The 23,538-nt window shown below is 35.2% G+C and overlaps 1 protein-coding gene across 1 annotated transcript; it reads left to right on the top strand.

Annotated features, from left to right (window-relative positions):
* On the top strand, positions 1-23,482 carry LOC135630813 (uncharacterized). The gene is made up of 8 exons (XM_065138036.1): positions 1-455; positions 19,137-19,170; positions 19,445-19,678; positions 20,291-20,380; positions 22,604-22,669; positions 22,744-22,835; positions 23,087-23,134; positions 23,218-23,482. Exons 1-8 carry the CDS (start codon positions 31-33, stop codon positions 23,333-23,335), a joined length of 1,107 nt encoding a protein of 368 aa, XP_064994108.1. The 5' UTR covers positions 1-30; the 3' UTR covers positions 23,336-23,482.
* The last annotated feature ends 56 nt before the right edge of the window (positions 23,483-23,538 follow it).

Raw genomic sequence — 23,538 nt, 5'->3', positions numbered from 1 at the left:
ACTACCAGCTTCCTCTTTGAGTGAGAACTCATGCTCCAACCTTTCCTTTGGCAACCAAACCTTGGCCTTAGAAGAAGATCTCGCCGCCCTTCCTTGTATCTGCAACCAGCAATGGCGCTGGTGATACGCTGGTACGACTCTGCTTGCCTGGCCATCGTCGTCGGGGCCATCTGGGCGTCCCTGTGTATGATCAGGCGGAGCGAAGGCGGCGGCCGTCGAGGGGTCAACGACCGATCCGAGTACGAGAGTCTACTGATCGTCGTCGTAGCGGACGGCGAGGCCGATCTCCCCGAGAGGCGCCATGTGAGCTACGAGCAGCTCTGGATGAGCTGCTGGAGAGTCGTCCACCCTGCTTTCCTACTCGTCCTCAGATTGGTCTCCATGGCCACCATGGCCGCCGTCCAGTCATGGGACATCTCCACCTACGACTCCAGCATCCTCGTGTACTACACCGAGTACGTAATCGTTTAACGTATGAATGCGTTCATAATGAAGAGCTTTAAATCTGTTAATGTTTTATGTAGTTGGCCATACATTCATCCTATATTATTTGCTAAGGTTAGTTGGAAGACTTAAAAACCATGACTTTTAGAACTGCAAGACATCTAATCTTATCACATCTTAGTGATATAATAATAAGTAAAGCAAATCCTGTTGCTTAAGCATTCATAAAGCATGGAGATGACATTCCAATTCAGCTGCAGCAAGTATTGGATGTTGCACTCTTTGGTGGAACCGTTATATTCCAAGCACAACTCCCAAGTTTTATCATTCATCATCCAAAGTATCAATACTTGATTCACTCCAATAAACTGCATCAATAGTAAGTGGGATTGGTCGTATGATTTTGAACCAAGAAAAAAGAATATGTGAAGGGTTTCATGAGAAGCATTCTTCCACTTTAGATAATTTGTGGAGCTTAAATTACAACTGCAAAATTGACATGGCAATATGATGAAGGTTATGGACAATCTCGTCATTCCAGTCTACATACTGCATGAGCAAAGTGGGTCAGGACTTACATGTCCATTAGTCTCCAACGACCGTCCGATGGGATGCAAAACAACTGCTGTTTGAATACCCCTTCCAGAACCTCTCAAATGGCTTGCGATCGCTGTCTTCCTTAGTTTTAATCGTTTTTATACTAATTCTTGAGGGCTTGAACATCATCATCATCATCTGGGCACCGTGCTAGGCCGGGATGCACCCACCGTAGCTTCTGGGTTATCGCGACCTCGTGTTCCGTTAGGATTTCTTAATTTTAGAACTCCTAAATTCTAAGAAATTGATATTATTTTTTATTATTTATTTATTTTTTTAATTATGCTAGAAGACCTTTGATATAGTAAATTAGGGATTGCCTATTTTATTTATTTATTTTGTTTAGAAATTCTAATCCTAGTTGATTAAGGATTAAACAACTTTATATATATATATATATATATATATATATATATATATATATATATATATATAATATCTTTAACTATTTTTCTCGAGTAATAAATATAACTTAGAGTCTTTAGCCAATTTGGAGGTTGATCCTTTAAAGCAATTGAAAAGAGATTAATCCTTTTAAATCTCTGTCTCTTTTTATGAATAAAGCCTTAATGTATTATTATCTAGTATCATAGTCTTGAAAGAGCCCATTTGCTTCAAAGCAAGGTCCTCTCTATCGTGGACTCTTCTAATTATGGGTTTTCTCAACCTTTCCTCAATCTCCTCTCTATTGACATTATAGGTCTTGACACCTATGTCGCCAACAACAACTTCACAGGAAGAGACTAATTTTGGGAGTTTTAGCGAAATTAGCAAGATGAAAGTTTGGGTTTTGTCGGTAAACAATTAGATCGATTTGAAGTCATAGGAAGAGACTATCAATAGCATAATAATGACTACCCTTGCATGAAAGTAGAATTTCTTATATAGGAAATGAAGATCCAACTAATTGGATTTCTACAGCAGAGAATTTTTTTTACTTTCATAAAACTTCATAAAATTCTAAAGTAAAAATAGCTTCAATCCAACTAGATGGGGATACTATTCAATGGTATAATTAGTACGAAACCTGTAATGGGATTCTCTTATGGGAACAATTTAAGAAAAGGCTTCTTGTTCGGTTTAGACCGTCCAAATATGAGAATGTCAATGGATAGCTTATCAAGATTTGCTAAACTTCTACTGTGTTGGAGTATCAAAGTCGATTTGAATGATTGTCAAATTAGACTAAAGATTGATCTAAAATGTAATTGGTGAGAACATTCATTGAATGTCTTAATTCATACATTCGTTGTGAAGTTAAGGCTCACTAATCTTGCACTATGACAGTTATAATTTCTTTTGCAAGATTGCATAAAGAAAAAATTAATATGAAAAATCGTCAATCCAGGAGTATTAATAAATAGGTGATCAACAAGTCAACTACTTCAACCATTCATAATCAGAATCATAATACTAAAAGATTAAACTAGAAAAACTCAAAGAACCATTAGTAAAGGGTTTGTCTTGGTATTGTGATGAAAAGTGGATTAGAGAACATTGTTGTCGGTAAGAAAAATTTTTTGATGATTGAATCGATTGAGAAGAAATCAGAGATTGGGGCTATAGAATCTGATCATAAAGGTACTGATAATAATGAGATTTTTAAACTTGTCACATATACTATTCATGCATTAGTTAATTATTCTACTCCTCAAACTATGAAAGTAGAAGACTTTTTGAAGTATTAATCTATTATTATTTTGATTGATACCGATAGCACCAACAATTTTATGGATAATAAGGTTGCTATTATTGAATTAAGTAATATACTATAAAAGAGATTATTTTTATTTACTAAAGAGATAGAGTATTTATACATGTTTTGAGGAATAGATTTTCCTTAATTAATCACTCAAATCATAATTAAATCAATTATTCAAATCTAATATTACATCTATCATGATTAATCAAATTAGGATTTTCTATCATGGCCATGCAAAATTAAGCTTCTAAGAGGGAGAGGCTTTGTGAGGGAATCTATTAGTTGATCAGTAGTATATACATAAGAAACACATAGTTGATGTTTAATAACTTAATCTTAAAGGAAGTGGAAGTCAATGACAATATATTTCATGCATGAATGGAATACTGAATTGGTACATAGGTAGGTGGCAGTGATATTATAACATTATATTATATAAGTGAATTTGGAGTTGATGTCAAGTTCCTATAGCAGGTTGTGTTAGGATCAAGTCAGCACTAAGAGGAGGGGTGGTGGAGGAGGGGGCGAATTAGTGCTTTTGGAGAACTATGTTGATCATGAAAATTCATACGATAAAATAGTATAAAAAAGATGTTTAAGCTTAAAGATGTTCGCAGGAGAGAGATGAAGATGTAAAGTAGTCGCAAAGTAGGTAAATAGCAAAGAAGAGAAGGCACACTAATTTTATAGTGATTCAGTCATCGTGACCTACATCCACTCCCGATTCCTCCTTCGTTAAGGCCACTGACATCCACTAATAGTCTTCCTTCAACGGGCGAAGACTAACTACCCTCTTACAACTCTTTCTTCTTTTTACAGGTTTAGTAGACAATCTTTATAAGCTTAACACCTCTCTTAGAATGATCACAAAGCTAAAGGAGGAGGAGGACACTTAACACTTTTAGAACCCAAAATCTCAAGACTTTTGTTTACACTTACATACTTTTTCATGGAAAAAAGAGTGGGGTATTTATAGGCCCCAATGGATTAAAAAATGGAGCAAAAAAATATCTCATATCGAGTTTCCTAGGTACTAACGGTGACAGTAGGTGGTACCATCGCTCAGTCTGGCAGTACTACTGCTTGATAAAACCTCGAAGATTGGGCTCTAGCGGTAACATTGCTTGCTTGGCAAGTAACATTGCCAGCTAGCATTAATGGCCGGCAATACTATCGCCTATATCACCTGGGAGGCCAAGCCTCAAGCGGTTCCACCACCTAGTCTAGGCAGTGCCACCACATGGCTCTAAGTGGCTGAATGGGCCATCCAACTCGTCCAATTTAGTCTTGTTTTGGCCTAGTTGGCCCCCTAATTGAGTTAGTAGAATTTCTCCCAAAACTAACTCAAATTAAAGTCCTAACTGTGATAGTTAACGGTAGAACAATTACGATACATGCAATCTAAGTTGTCTGACATGTCAATTATTTAACCAAACTCTCAGTGAACTTCCAACGAGCTCCTAGCGATCTTCCGATGAGCTTTCAGTGAACTTCCGGTGAGCTTTCATTGCATCGTCCAATCCTTTGGTGTATCCCCTGATTCATTCGGCCCGATGCCCGATCATTGACTCTAGCCCAACATTCGATTCTCCTTTAATTGTTTTGACTTTTTCACGATCGTAGTTAGTCCTGCATCACTTATCTAAACACATGGATTAGATCATTAATTTACTAATTGATTTCATCATCAAAATTCAAAATTCAACAAGTTGGTGACCCAATTGAGTTCTATAGCAGTGGTGACAATGGCTTAGTATTCAACTTCAATAGTAGACCTTATAATTATTTTCTATTTCTTGAAACTCTAACTTATTGGATTTGTTCCAAAGAAGATAATATAGGCTGACGTAGATATTCTATCAATAATGTTACTTGCCCAATCAACATCGATGAAGGTATGAAGATGAAGTGATGAATATTTAAGAAGGAAAAGTCTATGATTTAGAGTCTCTTTTAGATACTGCAAGACTCGTTTTATTGTAGACCAATGCATAGTGAATGGATGATGCATAAATTAAGATAATTTATTGACTACAAATGAGATATTTAAACATGTGAGAGATAAGTATTATAAGGAGCTAAGTATATATCGGTACTATATGAGATCCGTAGTAGGGTTGCTATCATATAATTTGAGTGATTCAGTAGTAGAGAGTAGAATAGCAACTTCTTTGGCATTTTGTATATTTGTCTTTTATAGTAGATCTTGAATATACTTCATTTGAGATAAGAAGAATTCAAAAGATATGAATGTTGCTTATACTCCTATAAAGTAGCTTAAAGTTCATAGATCCTTGATGGAGAATCAAGCAGCTAATTGCTTGAGGAATTCCTTGATCTCCATAAGATTATTGTTTGTAATGATAATATCATCTACATTCACCAAAAGATATATAGTACTTCCTTTTTATTATCATAGAAATAACAAGGTATCAGACTTGAAGTTGATGAAGATAATTGATGCCAAAAATGAGTTAAGTTCAGTATACCAAGCTCTTAGAGTTTGCCAAAGTCTATAAATAGCTTTTTATAGCTTAAAAACATAGCTTGGATATTGAGGGTTGATGAAGTCAAGAGGTTGCTGCATAAAGATATCTTCAGTTAGGGTCTCCTGTAAGAATGCACTATTAACATCCTATTATCGTATATGCCAACCTTTTGTATAGTCAAATTCAAGATAAGTCAGATTGTTATCGGTTTAACAATTGGACTAGATGTCTCTATGAAGTCAATACTTGGTCATTGGTGAAATCATCTAGCCATTAGATATGCTTTGTATTTGGTAATAGATTCATTTGAGTTTCGCTTAATTTGAAAGATCCACTTATACTCGATGATTTTTTATGTGTGATAAAATGATACAAGGGTCCATATGACATTATAAAATAGGACATCATATTCTTCACACATGGCTTTATGCTAATGTGAAGATTTTTGAGCTTGGGTGATGGTTATGGGTTCAATAGGTTCTAGTAGCATGGAGGTCAAGGATTTAACATGGTTTAAAAATATCATTTTTGGAGTATATTGTCATATGATATCCAAGTGCGATAGTATTATTAGGTTATGTTATAAGTATAGGAATTGGTGGAGGGTCATTGATACGTATCTGATCAGGCTAATACACTTCAGTGTCACTTGGTCGAGGAGAGCATAAAGATATCATTTGTGGTACTGAGGGTGTTGCTTCATCAGGCATTATAGGGTGAATTTGTTAAGAAGTACTGGTTAGTATGGTGAGAGGTTTATTTGAGAGGGTCTAAGGTGTATTCATATAAATCTAGTGATGTATGGTTATTGGAGTGACTCGTAATGCTGAATGCCCATAGTTTTGGAAGAGAAAAGTAGACTCGATAAATAGAACATGATATGATATAAAAAATTTTTGAGTTTGAGGATCATACCATCAGAAAGCATTATGTTCGAGATAATACCCTATAAAGATGGATCTTAGTATTAACTTAGGTGAAGCATAGGAGTGTAGCTAGAGATAACATAAACAACCAAATACTTTGAATTTTTTTGAAGATTTGATATTTTATGAAATAGTTTTTTAAATAGTGACTAGTGTTGTAAGATTGAGTGAGCATGCGATTATTGAGGTGTACTATAGTTTAAAAGGTACTGACTAAAAGGTTGGTGGCATAGAGGTTTGGTATAAAAAATTGAGACCAATTTAACTATATGTCAATGTTTTCATTTGATAACAAGAAGGAGTATATGATGGTGACTTGAGATATTATATACCATAAAATAAGAGGTAGGTTTTTAGAGCTTAGTATTCACCTCCTCTATCAGAGTAGACTATTTTAATAGTAGACTGGAAGAAATTCTCAATCAACTTTTTAAGGTAGATAAAAATTATAGAGAATTTAGATTTATGTTTGAGATAGTATAATCATATATACTTAGTAAAGTAATCTACGAAAATAACATAAAATATGGAATTATCAAAAGAAGTGGTTGGAGTAAGGTCCCAAACATTAGTATAGATAATTTCAAATAATTTAGGATAGGATATGGAAGACATTCTAAAAGGTAGTTTATAACTTTTATTTCTAAGGTAAGCATTACAATGAGTTACATTTCTACTTGATTTGAAAATTGGAAGAAAGTAACGAGAAAGTCACTATTGTTGAATGAAGGATACTGGATGACTAAGGCGATGATGTCATACATCAATTAGAGCAGCAATTAAGGTAAAAGCGGTTGGCTAGGTGATTTGTGAAGTTGATGGTCACTCATAGATGTTATCTTTATTCTGACTCCGAACCAAGAATGCCCCCGTGCTCAAATCCTTTATAAGAAATGAATTAGAAAAAGACTCAATAGAGGTGTTATTTTGTTTGCAGAATTGAGAAATAGAAATAAGGTTTCTTTTAATGTAAGGTGCACATAAGATATAATAGAGTGTAAAGGTGTTAGTGTTTGAACTAAGTGTTGTGGAACCAGTGTGAATAATAGGAATTTCATTACTATTACCAATGATGATATCTTCATTACCTCTATAGTTATTGTGAATAGATAAATTCTGTAAATAAGATACTAATATAATGAGAAGTACCAGAGTCAACAATCTAATTATTTAGATAAGCAATCATAATAGTAATGATGTTTGCTTAAGACTAATTGGATGTAGTAGTAGGCTTGGGTCGAGACTGATAGATTTTTACTATGTGTCCAATTTTTCCATAGAGCTAGCAAATGACTTTTTATTGATTATTATTATTGGGACACTAGAGCTACTGATAATTATAATGTAAGTTATTTCCTGAGTTATTTGGATTGAAGTTGCCACTATGATTGAAGGGTTAATAGTGTAATGGAGGATGACAACTCTATGTGTTACTCGTATTCAAAAAGCATCTTATTTGGTTCTTTATTAAAATTCTGGTTACTTTAATTGCACTCGCTTTTAGATTTTTAATTGAATTGAGCCATAATAGTTGTTCTTGTCATTTTCTATTCTTTTTTCAGATATATTTCATGATTAGTCAACTTGTCATATAGTTTTTTAAATAACATAAGTGAATCTCAAGCCCGAATTGCTATTGCTAGTTCCTTATATTCGTTTCCTAGGCTATTAAAAGTATGAACAATGATTTTTTTATCACTCAAGGGATGACTTATTAAAGCCAAGTCATCTATAATAACTTTTATATTTTGCATATAGCAATAATACTTCCCTTTGGTGTTGTTTTCATGAAGATAGATAAGAGAGTTAGCATGCAAGTGTGAAAGCAATTCACGAAGGTGGTTTATAACTTTGACCATACTTCTACTACAATGTTGCACGTGTTGAATCTCGGATTTTGATGATGAAACCAATTGACAAGTGTTTATGATTTAGTCTGTGTTTTTAGTGACACAGGATACTTCGATTAGGATGAGACAATTAAAGCAGGAAGAATCATGTTGGGCCAGAGGAACATGTTAGAAGATTGGAGGTCGAGCTAGAGAATCGGTCGACATATCTATAAAAGGCTTCGGGCTATGCATTCGGGCATCGGGCCAAGAAGAGCGGATATTATACCAAGAATATCGGACGAAGCGTCGAGGGACCAATGACATGCCGGACAATATGATTCATACTTAGTATTAATTGTCTAGATCGAAGTGTGTTTTTACATATGTAGGATTAACTACGATAGTAAGGCATAAAGCAAAATGAAGTCTCGGAGTCAATGACGCGATTTCATTGGGAGTTCAAGAGTTCGTCGGAAGTCCGGACGTTCATCAGAAGTTCTATCGAAACCAGCTGAGAAGTCTCGAAGCTTGCTAGAGAAGCTCGTCAGAACTTACCAAGAAGATCATTGTGAAGTCCAGGAGCTTGCCGGGAGTCCGCTGAAACATTGTCGAGAGATCGTCGGAAGTTCGCTGGAAGCTCGTCGCAAGAAACCAAGACTTACGAACTTGTTTAGCTTAAGTATGTCTTAGATTTCATAGTTAGCATATAATTGGGTTTGGAATTAGGCTAACTAACTTATGGGCCTATGTAAGGATTATGTTGGGCCAAATAAGAGGCCCAATGACCCAAGAAGTGACCCATCATGGCACAATCTTCGAGATTGTGTCGGGCGATAGTACCACCGGTCTGGGTGGTGGTATCGCCTAGACACAACCTCCAAGAGGCTGCAGGCCATGGTACCACTAGTTTGGCGCCAGACTGAGCGGTGGTACCGCCCAGTGCAGTGTCAATGTTAGACTGACAGTGGCGGTGGTACCACCCGGATCTAGGAAACCCGGGATGAGATATTTTTAAGCTCCAAGTTTGAATCAACTTGAGGCCTATAAATACCTCTCTCGTCCCTAGTTAATAAACTCAAATATAGAGAATTTAAAGAGGGGAAAACGCTGTTGTAATCTCTTGTGAGAATCCTCCTGTTCTAGTCTAAGTGTAAGAATAGTTTGAGAGAGGAGTAAGTGCTTGTAAGGGTTATCTCCTAAACCCGGTAAAAGGAGAAGAGGGTTGAAGAATGAGGTTGATCTTCGCCTATTAAAGGAAGATTGATAGTGGATGCTTGTGGCCTCGATGGAAGAGGAATTAGAGGAGTGGATGTAGGTCATGACGACCGAACCACTATAAATCAATTTACATTTCTGTTTAACTATTTATCTTAACTATAAACTGCCTTCCTTGCTTTACATCAACTACACTTCCGTATGCTTTCAATTTAAAGATATTTCTGAAACGATTTTCATCGAAATTGGATTTTATCGTACGAAGGTTTTTCAAACCAACGTAATTTTTACCGTTGCACTAATTCACCCCCCCTCTTAGTGCCAACTCTGTTCCTAACAATTAGTATTAGAGCTTCATTTTCTCATTTGGTTTAACACCTAATGAGAAATGGCTCTTTTTAGCTTTTAAGAGGGTCACTCTCTTATTCGTCCTCCCTTGTTCAATGGGACGGACTATACTTATTGGAAAACTCGAATGAGAGTTTTCTTGCTTTTCTTGAATCTTGATTTATGGAATATTGTTGAAATTGGATTTCAAAGGTCTTCTCTTCCAATGAACCATTGGAATGATTTGGAGAAGAAGGTTTTTTCTTTAAATGCTAGAGCTATGAATACTCTATTTTGCGCCTTAGATAAAATTGAGTTTAATCGAATTTCTATATGGGAAATGACTTTTGATATTTGGCACACTCTTAAAATCATACATGAAAGCACTAGCAAAGTTAAAGATTTGAAAATCAACTTTTTAATGCATAATTTTGAACTTTTTCGAATGAAGCTAAGTGAAACCATTGTTGATATGTACACCCATTTTACGGATGTCGTTAATGGTTTAAAAGCACTTGGTAGAAGTTTTTCAAATTTTGAAATTATAAATAAAATTTTATGTTTTCTTAATAAGAGTTAGGATCCGAAAGTAACCACAATACAAGAGGCTAAAAACCTAAACAATCTACCACTTGAAGAACTAATCGGGTCTTTGATGACCTATGAAATGACTAATGTGGCACTTGACGAGTATGAGAACCACCTTCTAAAGAATAGGAAGGATTTCGGGCTTAGAACAATTGAAGACTACTCGAGCATAAGCTCAATGATGAACTTGAACTACTCATTAAATTTAAAAAGTTAATAAAATAAAAATTAAAGAACAAAAAGAACGCAACTACTTGTTATGAACGCAAGAAGAAGGAAGCAATCTTGGACGAATCAAGCTCATCTGAAGATGAGGAGAAAATCAACAAAGGCGAGGTGGCAAACTACGCCTTAACGGCTTTTGACGATAAGGTAATCAAAATTCCCTTAATTTATTTCGAAATTATATAATATTTTTTCATGAGTTATTTTTTTAAAATTTAGTTTAATTATTTCTTAAAAATTGCATATTTAATAATATAATGAAAATATAAAAAATTATGGGATCATACTTACCTTTCTAGTGATTTTAAAAATAATCATGTTTTACGATAAATAAACAAAATGATTTTGATTAAAAATACCTTATGAAATCATGCTTGATGAAATAATGTAATGATGATTTGATATCATGCTTAATGAGTTTATATAGAAATGATGCATGATGATCTTTGTGATTTTTACCATAATGAAAATTACTTTTTTGGTTTTAAAAATGATGCATGTTTTGATTTGGCATAAATGAAAAAGACATGCTTATATGAAATAATGTAAGTATTATGCTTGATGATTTTATATTTAAATTATGCATGAGACTTTGAAGTTATTCATGATGAAATGTTGTTTTTTTGGTTTTAAATAAAATGGATGGTTTTCATACAAACACTTGAGCATATTGATTTGAAATCATGTTTAATGGTTTTATAATTCAAAATTATGTATGATGAATCTTGTGATTTATGGATTATCGATTTTTACCATAATAAAAGTGGCTTATTGATCTTTGTCATAATAAATCTTGCACTTTCATTTTAAATGATGATATATATTTTCATTTGGCATAAAAGGACACAGGCATACATATATAAAACTAACAACTTAAAATGAAACATCTCTATTTAACCGAGTTTTGAATAAGAGATTGAAATATATATTTATATTATTTTGAATCTCTTGAACTATGAAAGTGATTTTGATGATTTGATGATTTAAATTTAAATAATTTTTTTTATCCAAATCATGATCTCAATTCCTTGACATTTACAAATTAAGATTTATTATGAATCAAGATTTTTTTAAATCATTCTCCTATGATTCTACTTGGTATTTTCTTAAGAGGAGATTTTTTAAATGAATCATGATTTTTCAAAATTATAATTTTTATGATTCATAATGAATTGAGAGATATTATACATGAATCGAGATCGTTTATGTGTTCTCTTATGACATCTTTTTGCTATAAGAATGTCTTCATCTATATCATGATCTTGAATTCTCGATATTGATACTTGAAATTTTTCTATGAATCAAGATCTTATTTTTGAACTCCCATGTTTCTTTTTGTTATTTACTAAAAATGAGATTTGTCAAAGTGAATCATATCTATTGATATGCATGAATTGAGATCTTGTTCTCCTACTATTCTTTTTGCTATTCATCAAAAAGAAGACTTATTCTAATAAACCATGATATGCTACTTGACATCTTTTAAGGTTTATGACTTGAATTTTATTATGTAAAATTCCTTGTATTCATGAAGTATATCTCATCACTAAGTTCTTCTTGATATTCTTCATGTGATGATACGAATGCATGCAATACTATGATTTTGACATTCATAACTTGATTTTTCATCTTTATTGTTTTACCTTTGTCATGCATTGAAAATTGTTGTAAAGGGAAAAAGAGATACAAAATTGTATTCTTCCCTTCTTTTTGACAATGATAAAGAGGTAGATAGCTAGCTTGCTAGCTAGCTTGCACATGTCAAGAAGATGCAAAAACTTGCTTGCTTGCACATCTAAAGAGAAGATGCAAACTTCATCTAGTTTGCTTCATGTAAAACATTGTATCTTACTAGCTTGTTATCTTGCATTATTTTTTAAAAAATTTGCTAGCCTTTATACTTCAAAGAGAAGTAACACTTGCCAAATTGCTAGCTTACATATTATAAAATAATATAAAATTTTGCTAGCTTGCACTATGCAAAGGAAGCAAAAATGGCACTTCTCAAAAGAGAAGAAAGAGCTTGCTATCTTGAACATCACTAGCTTGCCTTTCTCAAGAAGCAAAACTTGCAACTTGCACATTGCAAAAGAGGCAAAAATAGCTAGCTTGCATATTCTAAAATTTTAAAAAAAATTTGCTAGCTTGCATGATGATAAAACTGGAGATTTATGATGCAATGTATTGAACTTATATCTCAAACAAATGAAAGTTATACTTCTCCTTTTTGTTAATGACAAAAGGGGAGAAGTATGTTGATGTTATGCATGATTTTAATCATGACATGTTTGTTTGGATTTTTGAATCCAAGAGTTTTCTATCGATATGGCATATTGATAGGGGGAGTTTGTTTAAACTTCGGGAGTTAAGGTTAACTCCGTCATCAATTGGTTGTCATAATAAAAAAGGGGGAGATTATTGAATCTCGGATTTTGATGATAAAACCAATTGATAAGTCTTTATGATATGGTATGCATTTTTAGTGACACAGCATGCTTCGATCAGGATGAGACAATTAAAGCAGGAAGAATCATGTTGGGTCGGAGGAACATATCAGAAGATTGGACGTCGAGCTGGAGGATCGGTCAACGTATCGACAGAAGGCTTCGGGCCATAGATTCGGGCATCGGGCCAAGAAGAGCGGATATTGCGCTAAGGATATCGGAGTTGCAGAGTCAACTGGTCGATTGGGTAATAAGCCGCAAGAAAGGACGATGTGCCGAAGAATCGGACGAAGCGTCGAGGGACCAATGACATGCCAAACAACATGATTCATGCTTAGTATTAATTGTCTAGATTCAAGTATATTTTTATATGTGTAGGATTAACTACGATAGTAAGACATAAAGTAAAATGAAGACCTGGAGTCAATGACATGATTTCGTTGGGAGTTCGAGAGTTTGTCGGAAGTCCGGACTTTCGTTAGAAGTTCTATCGGAACCAGCCGAGAAGTCTTGGAGCTTACTAGTGAAGCTCGTTGGAACTTGCCAAGAAGATCATTGTGAAGTCCAGGAGCTTGCCGGAAGTCCGTTGGAACATTGCCGAGAGATCGTCAGAAGTTCGTTGGAAGATCGTCGGAAGCTCACCGGAAGAAACCAAGACTTACGGACTTGTTTAGCTTAAGTATGTCTTAGATTTCGTAGTTAGCATGTAATTGGATTTGAAATTGGACCAACCCAATTATGGGCTAGTTGGACCTATGTAAGGATTCTGTTGGGCCCAATGAGAGGCCCAAACAGTGACCCAAGAAGTGGCACCATCGTGGCACACTCTTCGAGATTATGTCAGGTGATGGTACCATCCAAACATAGCCTCTGAGAGACTGCAGGCCGTGGTACCACCAGTCTGGGTGGTTGTACCGCCTAGTGTCAAACGATGGTACTACCAGACTGGGTGGTGGTACCACCCAGTGCAATGTCAGTGTCAGACTGACACTGGCAGTGGTACCGCCCAACATAAGCAGTGGTACCGCCCGAACGCAAGAAACCCGGGATGAGATATTTTTAAGATCCAAGTTTGAATCAACTTAAGGCCTATAAAGACTTCTCTCATCCCTGGTTAACAAACACAAGCACAAAGAATTTAAAGAGGGAAAAACACTGTTGTAATCTCTTGTGAGAATCCTCCTCTTCTAGTCTAAGTGTAAGAATAGTTTGAGAGAGGAGTGAGTGCTTGTAAGGGTTGTCTCCTAAACCCGATAAAAGAAGAAGAGGGGTGTAAGAAGGAGGTTGATCTTCGCCTATTAAAGGAAGATCGATAGTGGATGCCGGTGGCCTCGACGGAAGAGGAATCAGAGGAGTGGATGTAGGTCAGGACGATAGAACCACTATAAATCAGTTTGCATTTCTATTTTGCTATTTGTCTTAACTGCAAACTGCTTTCCTTACTTTACATCAATTACAATTCCATATACTTTCAATTTAAAGATATTTCTGAAATGGTTTTCGTCGAAATCAGATTTTATCGTACGAAGATTTTTCAAACCGACGTAATTTTTAATGCTGCACTAATTCACCCCCCTCTTCTTAGTACCGACTGTATTCCTAATAGCATAAAGATATTAGTAGTCCTATGGAGCCAGCAACTAAGGCATGAATTACTTATAAAATAAGACGATCCTATCATATCCATAATTTATGATCGAGATTTATTATTAGGTTAGGTTCTCCTATTATTTGGATCTTTTCTAGTGGACAATTGAAAGAGCTGTCAATATAGCCTAATAGATCATGTCCAAAAAGGAGATTGAAGAATTATGCTTACCCAGATAGATATAAGTCTTGTATGTTGAGAAGAACTATTATTTCCTATAGGAACAATAATTGGAGCATCAAATATAGATGAGGACATATTGAAAATATGCACCAATCTGGTGGATGAAACTTACAAGTGGATGTAGTGATTTAGTTGAAGTCCGTTAGCTTGATTTATAAAGGGTTATCAGAGTTGACAACGATGTGCACATCCGAGGCTAAGAGGGCCAAGAAGAGAATGCCAGTAGTAGCACCAAGTTGGCTCAAGAAAGGAGGTTGCGAAAGGAGTATCAATAGGACGGGGGCTGGTGGTGGGCGTAGGGAGTGGAAGGAGGCTATCAGAGCAGGCGATAGCAGAGAAAACCATCAACGTAGGGAGTATAAGGAGGCTATTGGCTGCACTAAGACATATCAAGGGAGAAGAGGTGGACACTCGGCTTGCTTGAAGTCTACTAGTGAGGAAGATCGACGATGGTAGAGAGCAGCCACCTAAGGAAGTAGAGGTAGCAATATGAAATATAGAAGTTTGTGATGGGCAACTGTAGTGAAGAGGAAGGGGGCGCTCACCTCCTATTTCTTCTCAATGGTGTTTGCCTCCTACAATCCACTGGTGAGGAAGACGTGGGGATGGTAGTCAGAGGTGAGCTTGTTGGTGACAATGCTCGAGGTAGCGAATGAAGAAGGATTATTAGGTCCTTTGTGAAAACGCCTTCGTCCACCTCTGGTGCCATGACAAAGAGACGGCTCGGGGTGGATGGTGTATGTCGGGCAGGAGTGTTGGCGATTCATGATCCTGACCCAGTTACTGATCCTGCTAGTGTTCATTGCTAGGCTTAAGGTCCATCGATTTAAAGTTCGTTGATCAGATCAGCAATGTTATGAGTAGAGTATGTCACCAAGTAGAGGAGGCTACCTATAGGAAATTAACACCATTAGAGTAGACTGCTTCTATTGAGCAAGATGCTATAATTTGAGAAAGACTGTCAACTAGAAGTTTTACTGTCTTGCTATCACCGACGATAGATGGGGAAATCGATCGACGGGTGGGCGCTTTTGATGTAGATCGATGGTAGTAACAAGGCAAGCATTCGATGTAGAGGTGAGCCATTATTGTTGTAGTGATGGTAGGACGATCGATAGAGAAATTGTTGGTGAGCAAAGGGATCACCGAGGAAGAGAGAAAAGTAATAGCGGAGAAAGGAGAGATTATTATCGTCAGACAACAAGAAGGGGAAGGCTTGCTCAAGGCAAGATATGCATTGATACCATATTGAATTGAGAAATATACTATGAAAGAGATTATTTTTATTCATAAAAAATATGAGTGTTTATATAGGTTTTGAGGAAGAGATTTTTCTCAATCAATCACTCAAATCATAATCAAATAAGTTATTCAAATCTGATATTACCTCTATCATGATTAATTAAATCAGGATCTTCTATCAGCTACATGATTAGCCTATCATATTAAACATTATGATAAGTTTGAGGTGAAGGTTGCTGATTGGCGAATTTTAACCTATGATAGTAAGTGTTCCAAAATGAAGCTTGTTATGCAAGACCAAGAGTTGATCATGGATTTTTTATTATTAGCATTAGAGGACTATAAGGTTATACTTAGAATTGAGTGGCTATTGACTCTAAGTAATATTTCTTAAAAAAAATTTAGATTAATTATGAATTTTTTTATCAATGAAAAGTAAATGATCATAAAGGGAAAGCATGATAGTAAAGTTACAATTATTACTAGCCATAGAATAGAGAAGGTTCTTTGAAAGGCACACTATAGATTTTTGATATAATTATAGAGCATTGAAAAGGAAGCTATAGTACTTGAACAAGATGAAAATGGTCAATCATTGCTTAGAGAATTTATAGATGCCTTTACGGAACTAGAAGGAGTTCCATCTCTTCAATCATATGATCATTGGATTCCTTTATGCTTGGGACTAACTAATGTTCGACTCTATCGATATTGACAATTCCAAAAGACAGAGAGAGAAAAAAATATTAATAAGATGCTTGAGGCAGGAGCCATAAGTGCTAGTGTTAGTCCATACTTATCTCTAATCTTATTAGCAAGGAAGAAGGATGATTCTTGGTGAATGTATGTAAATTATTGAGTACTCAATAATATTATAATAAAAGACAAGTATCTTATTCTAGTAGTGGATAAGTTACTTAATAAATTGAGAGGTGCACAAGTTTTCACTAAATTGGATTTATAGTCTAATTATCACCAAATTCTTGTACATAAAAATGACTTCTAAACTACTTATCACAGACAGATGAGCAGATTAAAGTAGTGAATAGATGTCTAGAAATCGTAATAGATGGACAGATTGAAGTGATGAATAGATGTCTAGAAAACTATCTCATATGCTTTGCTAGTGATACAAAAGAGTGGATGAAATGACTGCCTTGGCCAAAATGATGATACAATATCACTTATCACTCCTCTACTAAAATGACTCCTTTTGAAGCGGTTTATGATCGACCCCCTTCGATGATTACAAATTACATGCTAGGTTCTTCTAAGATTGATCAAGTGAATAAGGAATTACTTAATAGGGATAAGATTATTTAATATCTAAGAGATAATCTCATAGTCTCATAAGCTAGAATGAAGTAGCAAGCTGATAAGCATCGTAGTAAGTGAGAGTTTGCAACGGGAAATTAAGTTTTCCTTCAACTTTAGTCTTACAAGTAAACTTATATAAAGATTCAATCTTTTATGAAATTATCTCCTTGATTCTTTGGGCCTTATAAGGTGTTGGAACGTATTGAATCAGTTGCTTATCGCTTGGACTTATCAGCAAGCTCTACGTACATCTAGTTTTTCATGTTTCTTGTCGAAGTTAGGTGAGGATGATGTTATGCAATATTATTTGTAATATATTTCTTCTATTGGTGAGCTTCAAATTTTGCTTTAAGTCATACTTGATCGATGTGTTGTGATACGTCATAGATATTTTATCACTAAGGTACATGTTCAATGAGCCAACTTGCTAATTGAAGATACCACTTGGGAGTCTTACAAAACATTAGGGGAGAAATTTTTAAAATTTATTGTTGCTCAACATTAATGACAAGGTTGTTTTGGAGGAGTGAAAAATGTTTGGATTCCTTAATTTTAGGGATTTGATATTAATATTTATTTTTTTATTTAGTTTTTTCTAATTATAATAGGAGTCGTTTGATGTAACAAATTAAGGATTATTATTTATATTTTTTTTGTTAGAAATACTAGTCCTAATTGACTAAGGATTAAATAACTATATATGTATAATTTCTCGAAGGAATCAACATCCAATTTGGAGGTTGATTCCTTCGAAGTGGCTGCTGTTCCAACTGGTTCTCTTTCGTGGGTTCAGCGCGTTCTGCTTTTACACTCAGTGAGGCTTCCTAAAACCAAAGCCTTGTTACCATGAATGCATGCTTCATTTCTTTATATTGTTTGAACCGATCTGTTCTTTCTCCATTTTGTTGGATTCGGTTGGACAGTTCATTGTGAGATGAGTGACAAATGATTTGTTCTTTTGCTGGAAATGAACAGATGTCAGCTACGAAAATTGAAATTATGATGTGGATTATTATAAAGCTCTTGAGATGGTAAAAGTAGTTTACTGCTACACCAGAAATTTGACAGTAGGTGAAGAACTCCGATCATGTTTTGATGTTTCAAACCAGGAGCAAGCAGATGGAAACTAGCAATTTAGATTTAGGTCTAGTTTTGTTGATAATAAGTGTTAGGTAGGTAGTAGCAAATGAGTATTTAGAAGTTGATTTGCAGTACAATGACACCTTTAGAAAAGTGAACAGTCAAACAAAATAATAAAGAATTTATGGCCTATGCTAATATAATAATATATAAAAAAAAATTTGGGAGTACAACGAAATGAACAGCTTGAATTAGGTCCATCTGGTTTCTGAGAATAATTTTGTTAAATGACTGACTTTCGTGCATTGCCCTTTTCTTGAACCCTACATTTCAGTGACTTTGATATCCTGTCGGTTGTTGCTTTTGGATGTCGACTAAGGAGAGAAAAGTGACCTGTAACTGGGCATTGCAGACACAGGGAAGATGCTTATTTACACAAGAGGTGAAGTGCCAACAAGTAGTAGCCATGTAACAGAGAACCCGGCAGATGTGGTGGTTCTAGGATGCAGTCTGAAGAGAACACCAACTAGAATAGAGTAGAAGTTGGATACCAAAAGAGAGTATCCAAAGAGTTTAACTTCCAACTGCCATTAGTGTTACCTCCTTTCATTATCACATTTCTCCTTGTCCTTTTTTTGTTTCTAAAGCTTTAGAAACCACAGGCATCTGCATTTGAAATTATTATGCATGTGTGAAAGGAAGGAGCTGCATTCGATTGCATCCATTCATCATCTAATCTTAATTACTGATGTCCTCTTATGTTCAGCTAATCTGTTAGTTATATGCCTCTTTATTTTGTCTAAGAAAAAAGCAGTTTATTTATGTTAAAAAAATAAATAAATTTTCAGTTGATTTTTCCTGGATGAATAATCTGCAGGTGGACATTTGCATTAGTCATCATCTATTTCGCGGTATGTTCCTCGACCGTTGCATATTTTAAACCAATTACAAATTTGTTCTGACATTGTCTTCTTCTTCCTTCCTTTTTCTTTGAGAGTTTTCATTTTACTCTCTAGACAGCTTAGGTAGTTAATTTTTGTATCTTCTGTATCCACCCCCTCCTCCCAAACACACAAAAGAAAACTAACCCAAAAAGAAAAAGTCATACCAATCGAATCGTTTTATGGTGCAAAGGAAACCGAAATAGGTTAGAATGATTTCTGGTGTTGTTCCTGCCTGCTGTAGATCGGAACTGTCATATCTGCTCATGGCTGCTGGCTTTACTCAAAGAGATATATCACACCAGACGAGGAGGCCGACAGATTATTTAATGCTGATGGTCACCAGAACCGTCCTGTGACTTTACGTTTGAGAACCAACAATAACATGAGTGCAGTAAGACTGCAGAGCTATCATGAACAGGAAGCTGACGATGAAGGAGCTGGATTTTGGGTTTATTGCATGCAACTTGTCTATCAGGTTAGTTAGTATCTTATAACATGTTTGTGTTTTATCACTTCAAACCAGAAGCATGAGATGTTCAGTCTCTTTCATGAATCTTAGTGTCAAATATTCCAAGTTACTTGTGAGCATTCATCAGACTCTTTCATGATCTGCTTTTTCCTCGTATCAACTCTTTCTGTTCTATCACGAAGAAACGGTAGCATGAGGCATACAATACACGGTCAGGTGGGGTGTCGTAGTGTCAATCAAATATTCCAAGTTACTCATAACCTTATGTCAACACTTGCTAGTAGGAGTAACCAACGGTGGACTGCTGAAGGCTTGCAGTGTAAACAGCTGTGTGTTTCTCAAGTGTGGATCCAAGATTATAGTAAAACTAATAAAAGCGCATTTTACTTTACGTGTCTAATTATTTGCTCTAACCAAAAGTGTATGCTTATTAGCCTCATTACCAGTATCACAGGAGTTGTATAGCTTTTCCACTTAGATTTTTTGTAGCCTTTTGAGATTTGTAATCGATTTAAGATTTGAATAACCTTCCAAAATAGTTCTTTTTCCCCAGCCTCTGCAATCGTACTATTTTCAGTCAAATATATAAAACTTATGGTTACCATTCTCAATTGACAGACCAGTGCAGGTGCGGTAGTGTTGACGGATGTCATCTTTTGGGTTCTCATAGTACCATTTTTGTCCACCGCACATTTTGAGCTAAATGCTGTAAGTATCCTGAACTGAACCGAACTTGCATTGCATGGGGGCAAAAAATTCGATGACACGAATCTCTCTTTAGACTTGTTCTGTCTAATTATGAGTTCAAGCATCAATTTACTTATTACTATTTTCTTTCTTTTTTTTTAAAGAAAATTGGAATGTAAATTGGTCTCTGTATTATTTACGTTTGATTTGGATTCTACAGACTAAAGTTTCCCTTCCTACTTACATTATCGGTTAACTTAACCATTTAAGAGAGATCATGTTACTTGCATTTTTCTCATTTTCTTCCCCAAGTTGGAAAGATTCAATCAAAATCCTCTGTGCTTTCACAAGTTTGGTGCACACTAGATTTACCTGTCGTTGCGTGGAATATTACATCATCTTATGGTTTCGGTATGGCATTTATCCTATGTTTCATGCTTTTATTCAACATATGCTATAATTTATTGCCAGTTTATATGTTTGTTATATAAGAACTTCAGATTATTTGTCCTCATTCATTCTTTGGACTATTTTATGACATGAGTGATGGTTGAAGGAAAACCACAAGCTCACTCTTCTACTGCACCCACACAGTTAATCATACATATAATGGAAATGCTGTAAAAAAAATGCAGAAAAATGATGGCATAAGAAACATAATAAAAATGTTCTACTAAACATAGATAGTTATTGTATCGCTCTAACAAGGTAATCATTATTTTCATAAATTTTTGCATCTATTTAGTTCACTAGTCGTCTTCCTTTCATCTTTTGGTATACCATCTTTGATTTTTGTCGATAGTTGTCCAGTGTCATGTATGTATCTTTGTGGATGCCATTGACTAAGTGCAACTACAAAGAAATTAAAAGACTAGGATGTCAGCCTTCTTCTCCCAAGGCATCTGACAAGCCATTTATGCTGTATCCCGTTTTAAGCTCTTGTCTTTTCAATTTGGCTCTCATTGAACTAATGGAATTTTTGATCTACAAACACTTTTTAAGATTACTAGCAATTACATTGCTAGGAAGTATTACCATTTTTCACATACATAATATTCCTGGATTTGAATCTTGGTTTTTGTTTCACAAAAGTTGGCTTGTAGACTGTGTTCTATACGCATGTAGAACTCATCGAATAATATCGTGTTGCTGGTTACATTCTTCCCGAATTGGGAATCCTTGCCTGCTTTTATTGACTTCACATTTGCCATAATTCTTCTAGGTTCTACATGAAATCGATTGGTTTCCTGGTTATGCAGTGTGGACTATCCTCGCTGGTTTCTTTTCATGTGACATATATGACCATTTTCTTTACGTTAATTAACCAACATTGCATGACAAATCATGTCATGTAAGTGGGTTAAATAGATCCACAGGAGGTAGGACACCTGAACCTGACTACCGACTATCATCTATCTGAGAACATAAACCCAACTCAGTTACCTACTTTTGTACATGAACCCTTACTTGAATCTGGATTAAGCTAAGTCAGAAGGCTCAACCACCCAAGAGAACCCAATCCACTATCATCCTTGTTCCAGGGTATTTTAGTCTTCATGTGATATTACGCTATTGTTAGGATGGCACTAATATTCTATTCATATGAGCTTTTATGGTCCAAGTTTCCTTGCTCACTCAAGTCCTTTCAAAATTGGAAACTCTATGAAATTGTTCATCTGTTTATTGTGAGTCATTTTTATTCACATATCGAACAATGCTTCCTATTTTTAGATCTACATTTGCCTGCCCCGTAGGCAATGTTTCAAATATTCAAAAAGTTTGTGGAGCATCACGAGCTTTTAGTACCACCAGAGATTTACTTCAACTTGTCATAATTTTCCTTTTGTTTAGTGTTTTGCATCAAGTGAATGATCTGATTGGGTGCGTGTTGTTAAATACATCGTATCGTTTGTGGCATCATACAAGCTTCTACGTAACATACAAGTGTTTATGATTTGGTCTCCATAGGATAAAGATTATCTTGTTACAAATTTTTTTTTTTTTTTAGAATTTATACTTAAAAGTGTTTGTATTTGAAAATAGTAAATATTTGGCTTTGAAGACTATCTTGCCAATAAATCAAGAACCTCTGGTACTTTTTGAAGTTTCAACAGTATTATTACATTGCAAGGACATCTCTATTTATTATGACAAATCTACAAAGTGACTTTGTGATTTTTTTTTAATTTTATTTAAGCTCATACCCTTTTTTATCGTCTAAAAACTATGACATGACTTTTGCAGATAATGGGCTGCATGCATACTCTGAATGCTGTGTTTCTTCTGGTTGATACTTTTCTCAATAACCTGGTATGTGTAAGTCAATCACGTGCTAGTTACTCTGTTTTCACATGCATGCGAGTCTAAATTACATTCCTTTTCAGAAATTTCCATGGTTTCGAATGGCATATTTTGTTCTCTGGAGCTGTATCTATGCGATTGTCCAGTGGATTCTGCATGCTTGTGGTTTTACTTGGTGAGGATATCCTACTTCAACATTGATTGATGTGTTATAAAACATGAATATACTACTGTCGGTACCTTAGTGATACTCGATTTTCTATTACCTAATTGTTGGATGATGGCAGGCCTTATTGATAGAATTGTGTTACTTGTAGAAAATATTAGGCCTTCAAAATATCTTCAAATGTTATTATTATTATTATTATTATTTCAATTTTAGGCTATTAATATTCATGTGGCTTTTATACCTGATGCTTTGTCCAGGTGGCCTTACCCTTTTCTGGAGCTCGATTCTCCATTGGCACCTCTTTGGTAAACTTTTATTTCACTAAATATGATTCTCCATTTTGTGCAAATTAATTAATTGTGATAGCTTATACACATCCACACTGCAGGTACTTGTGCATGGCACTGATACATTTTCCTTGTTACGGATTGTATTGGTTGATTGTGAGAGCCAAGCACTCATTTTTCCCTAAATTTTTTCCAAATGCTTATGTAAGGACAGATTAGTGAGTTTCTCAGATACTAAGCTAAGGTCTCGCTGTAACGAAAGTTCAGCTTCATTGTAGCACATGTAGATTACAATTTACGAGCATGGAAAACTATGCCTAATGAAGCTGATGCGAACCACATGACTCGAGATGCTCTCTTCTTTGACACCAATCACGTCAAAACACTCGAGTTGTTCTGGAAATCTTATTATTATTATTTTT

The sequence above is a fragment of the Musa acuminata genome, chromosome BXJ3-2, assembly GCF_036884655.1.
Source record: "Musa acuminata AAA Group cultivar baxijiao chromosome BXJ3-2, Cavendish_Baxijiao_AAA, whole genome shotgun sequence".
NCBI classification, from domain to species: domain Eukaryota; kingdom Viridiplantae; phylum Streptophyta; class Magnoliopsida; order Zingiberales; family Musaceae; genus Musa; species Musa acuminata.
Note: the sequence above shows the minus strand (reverse complement) of the source record. Positions and strands in the feature narration are given on the sequence as shown.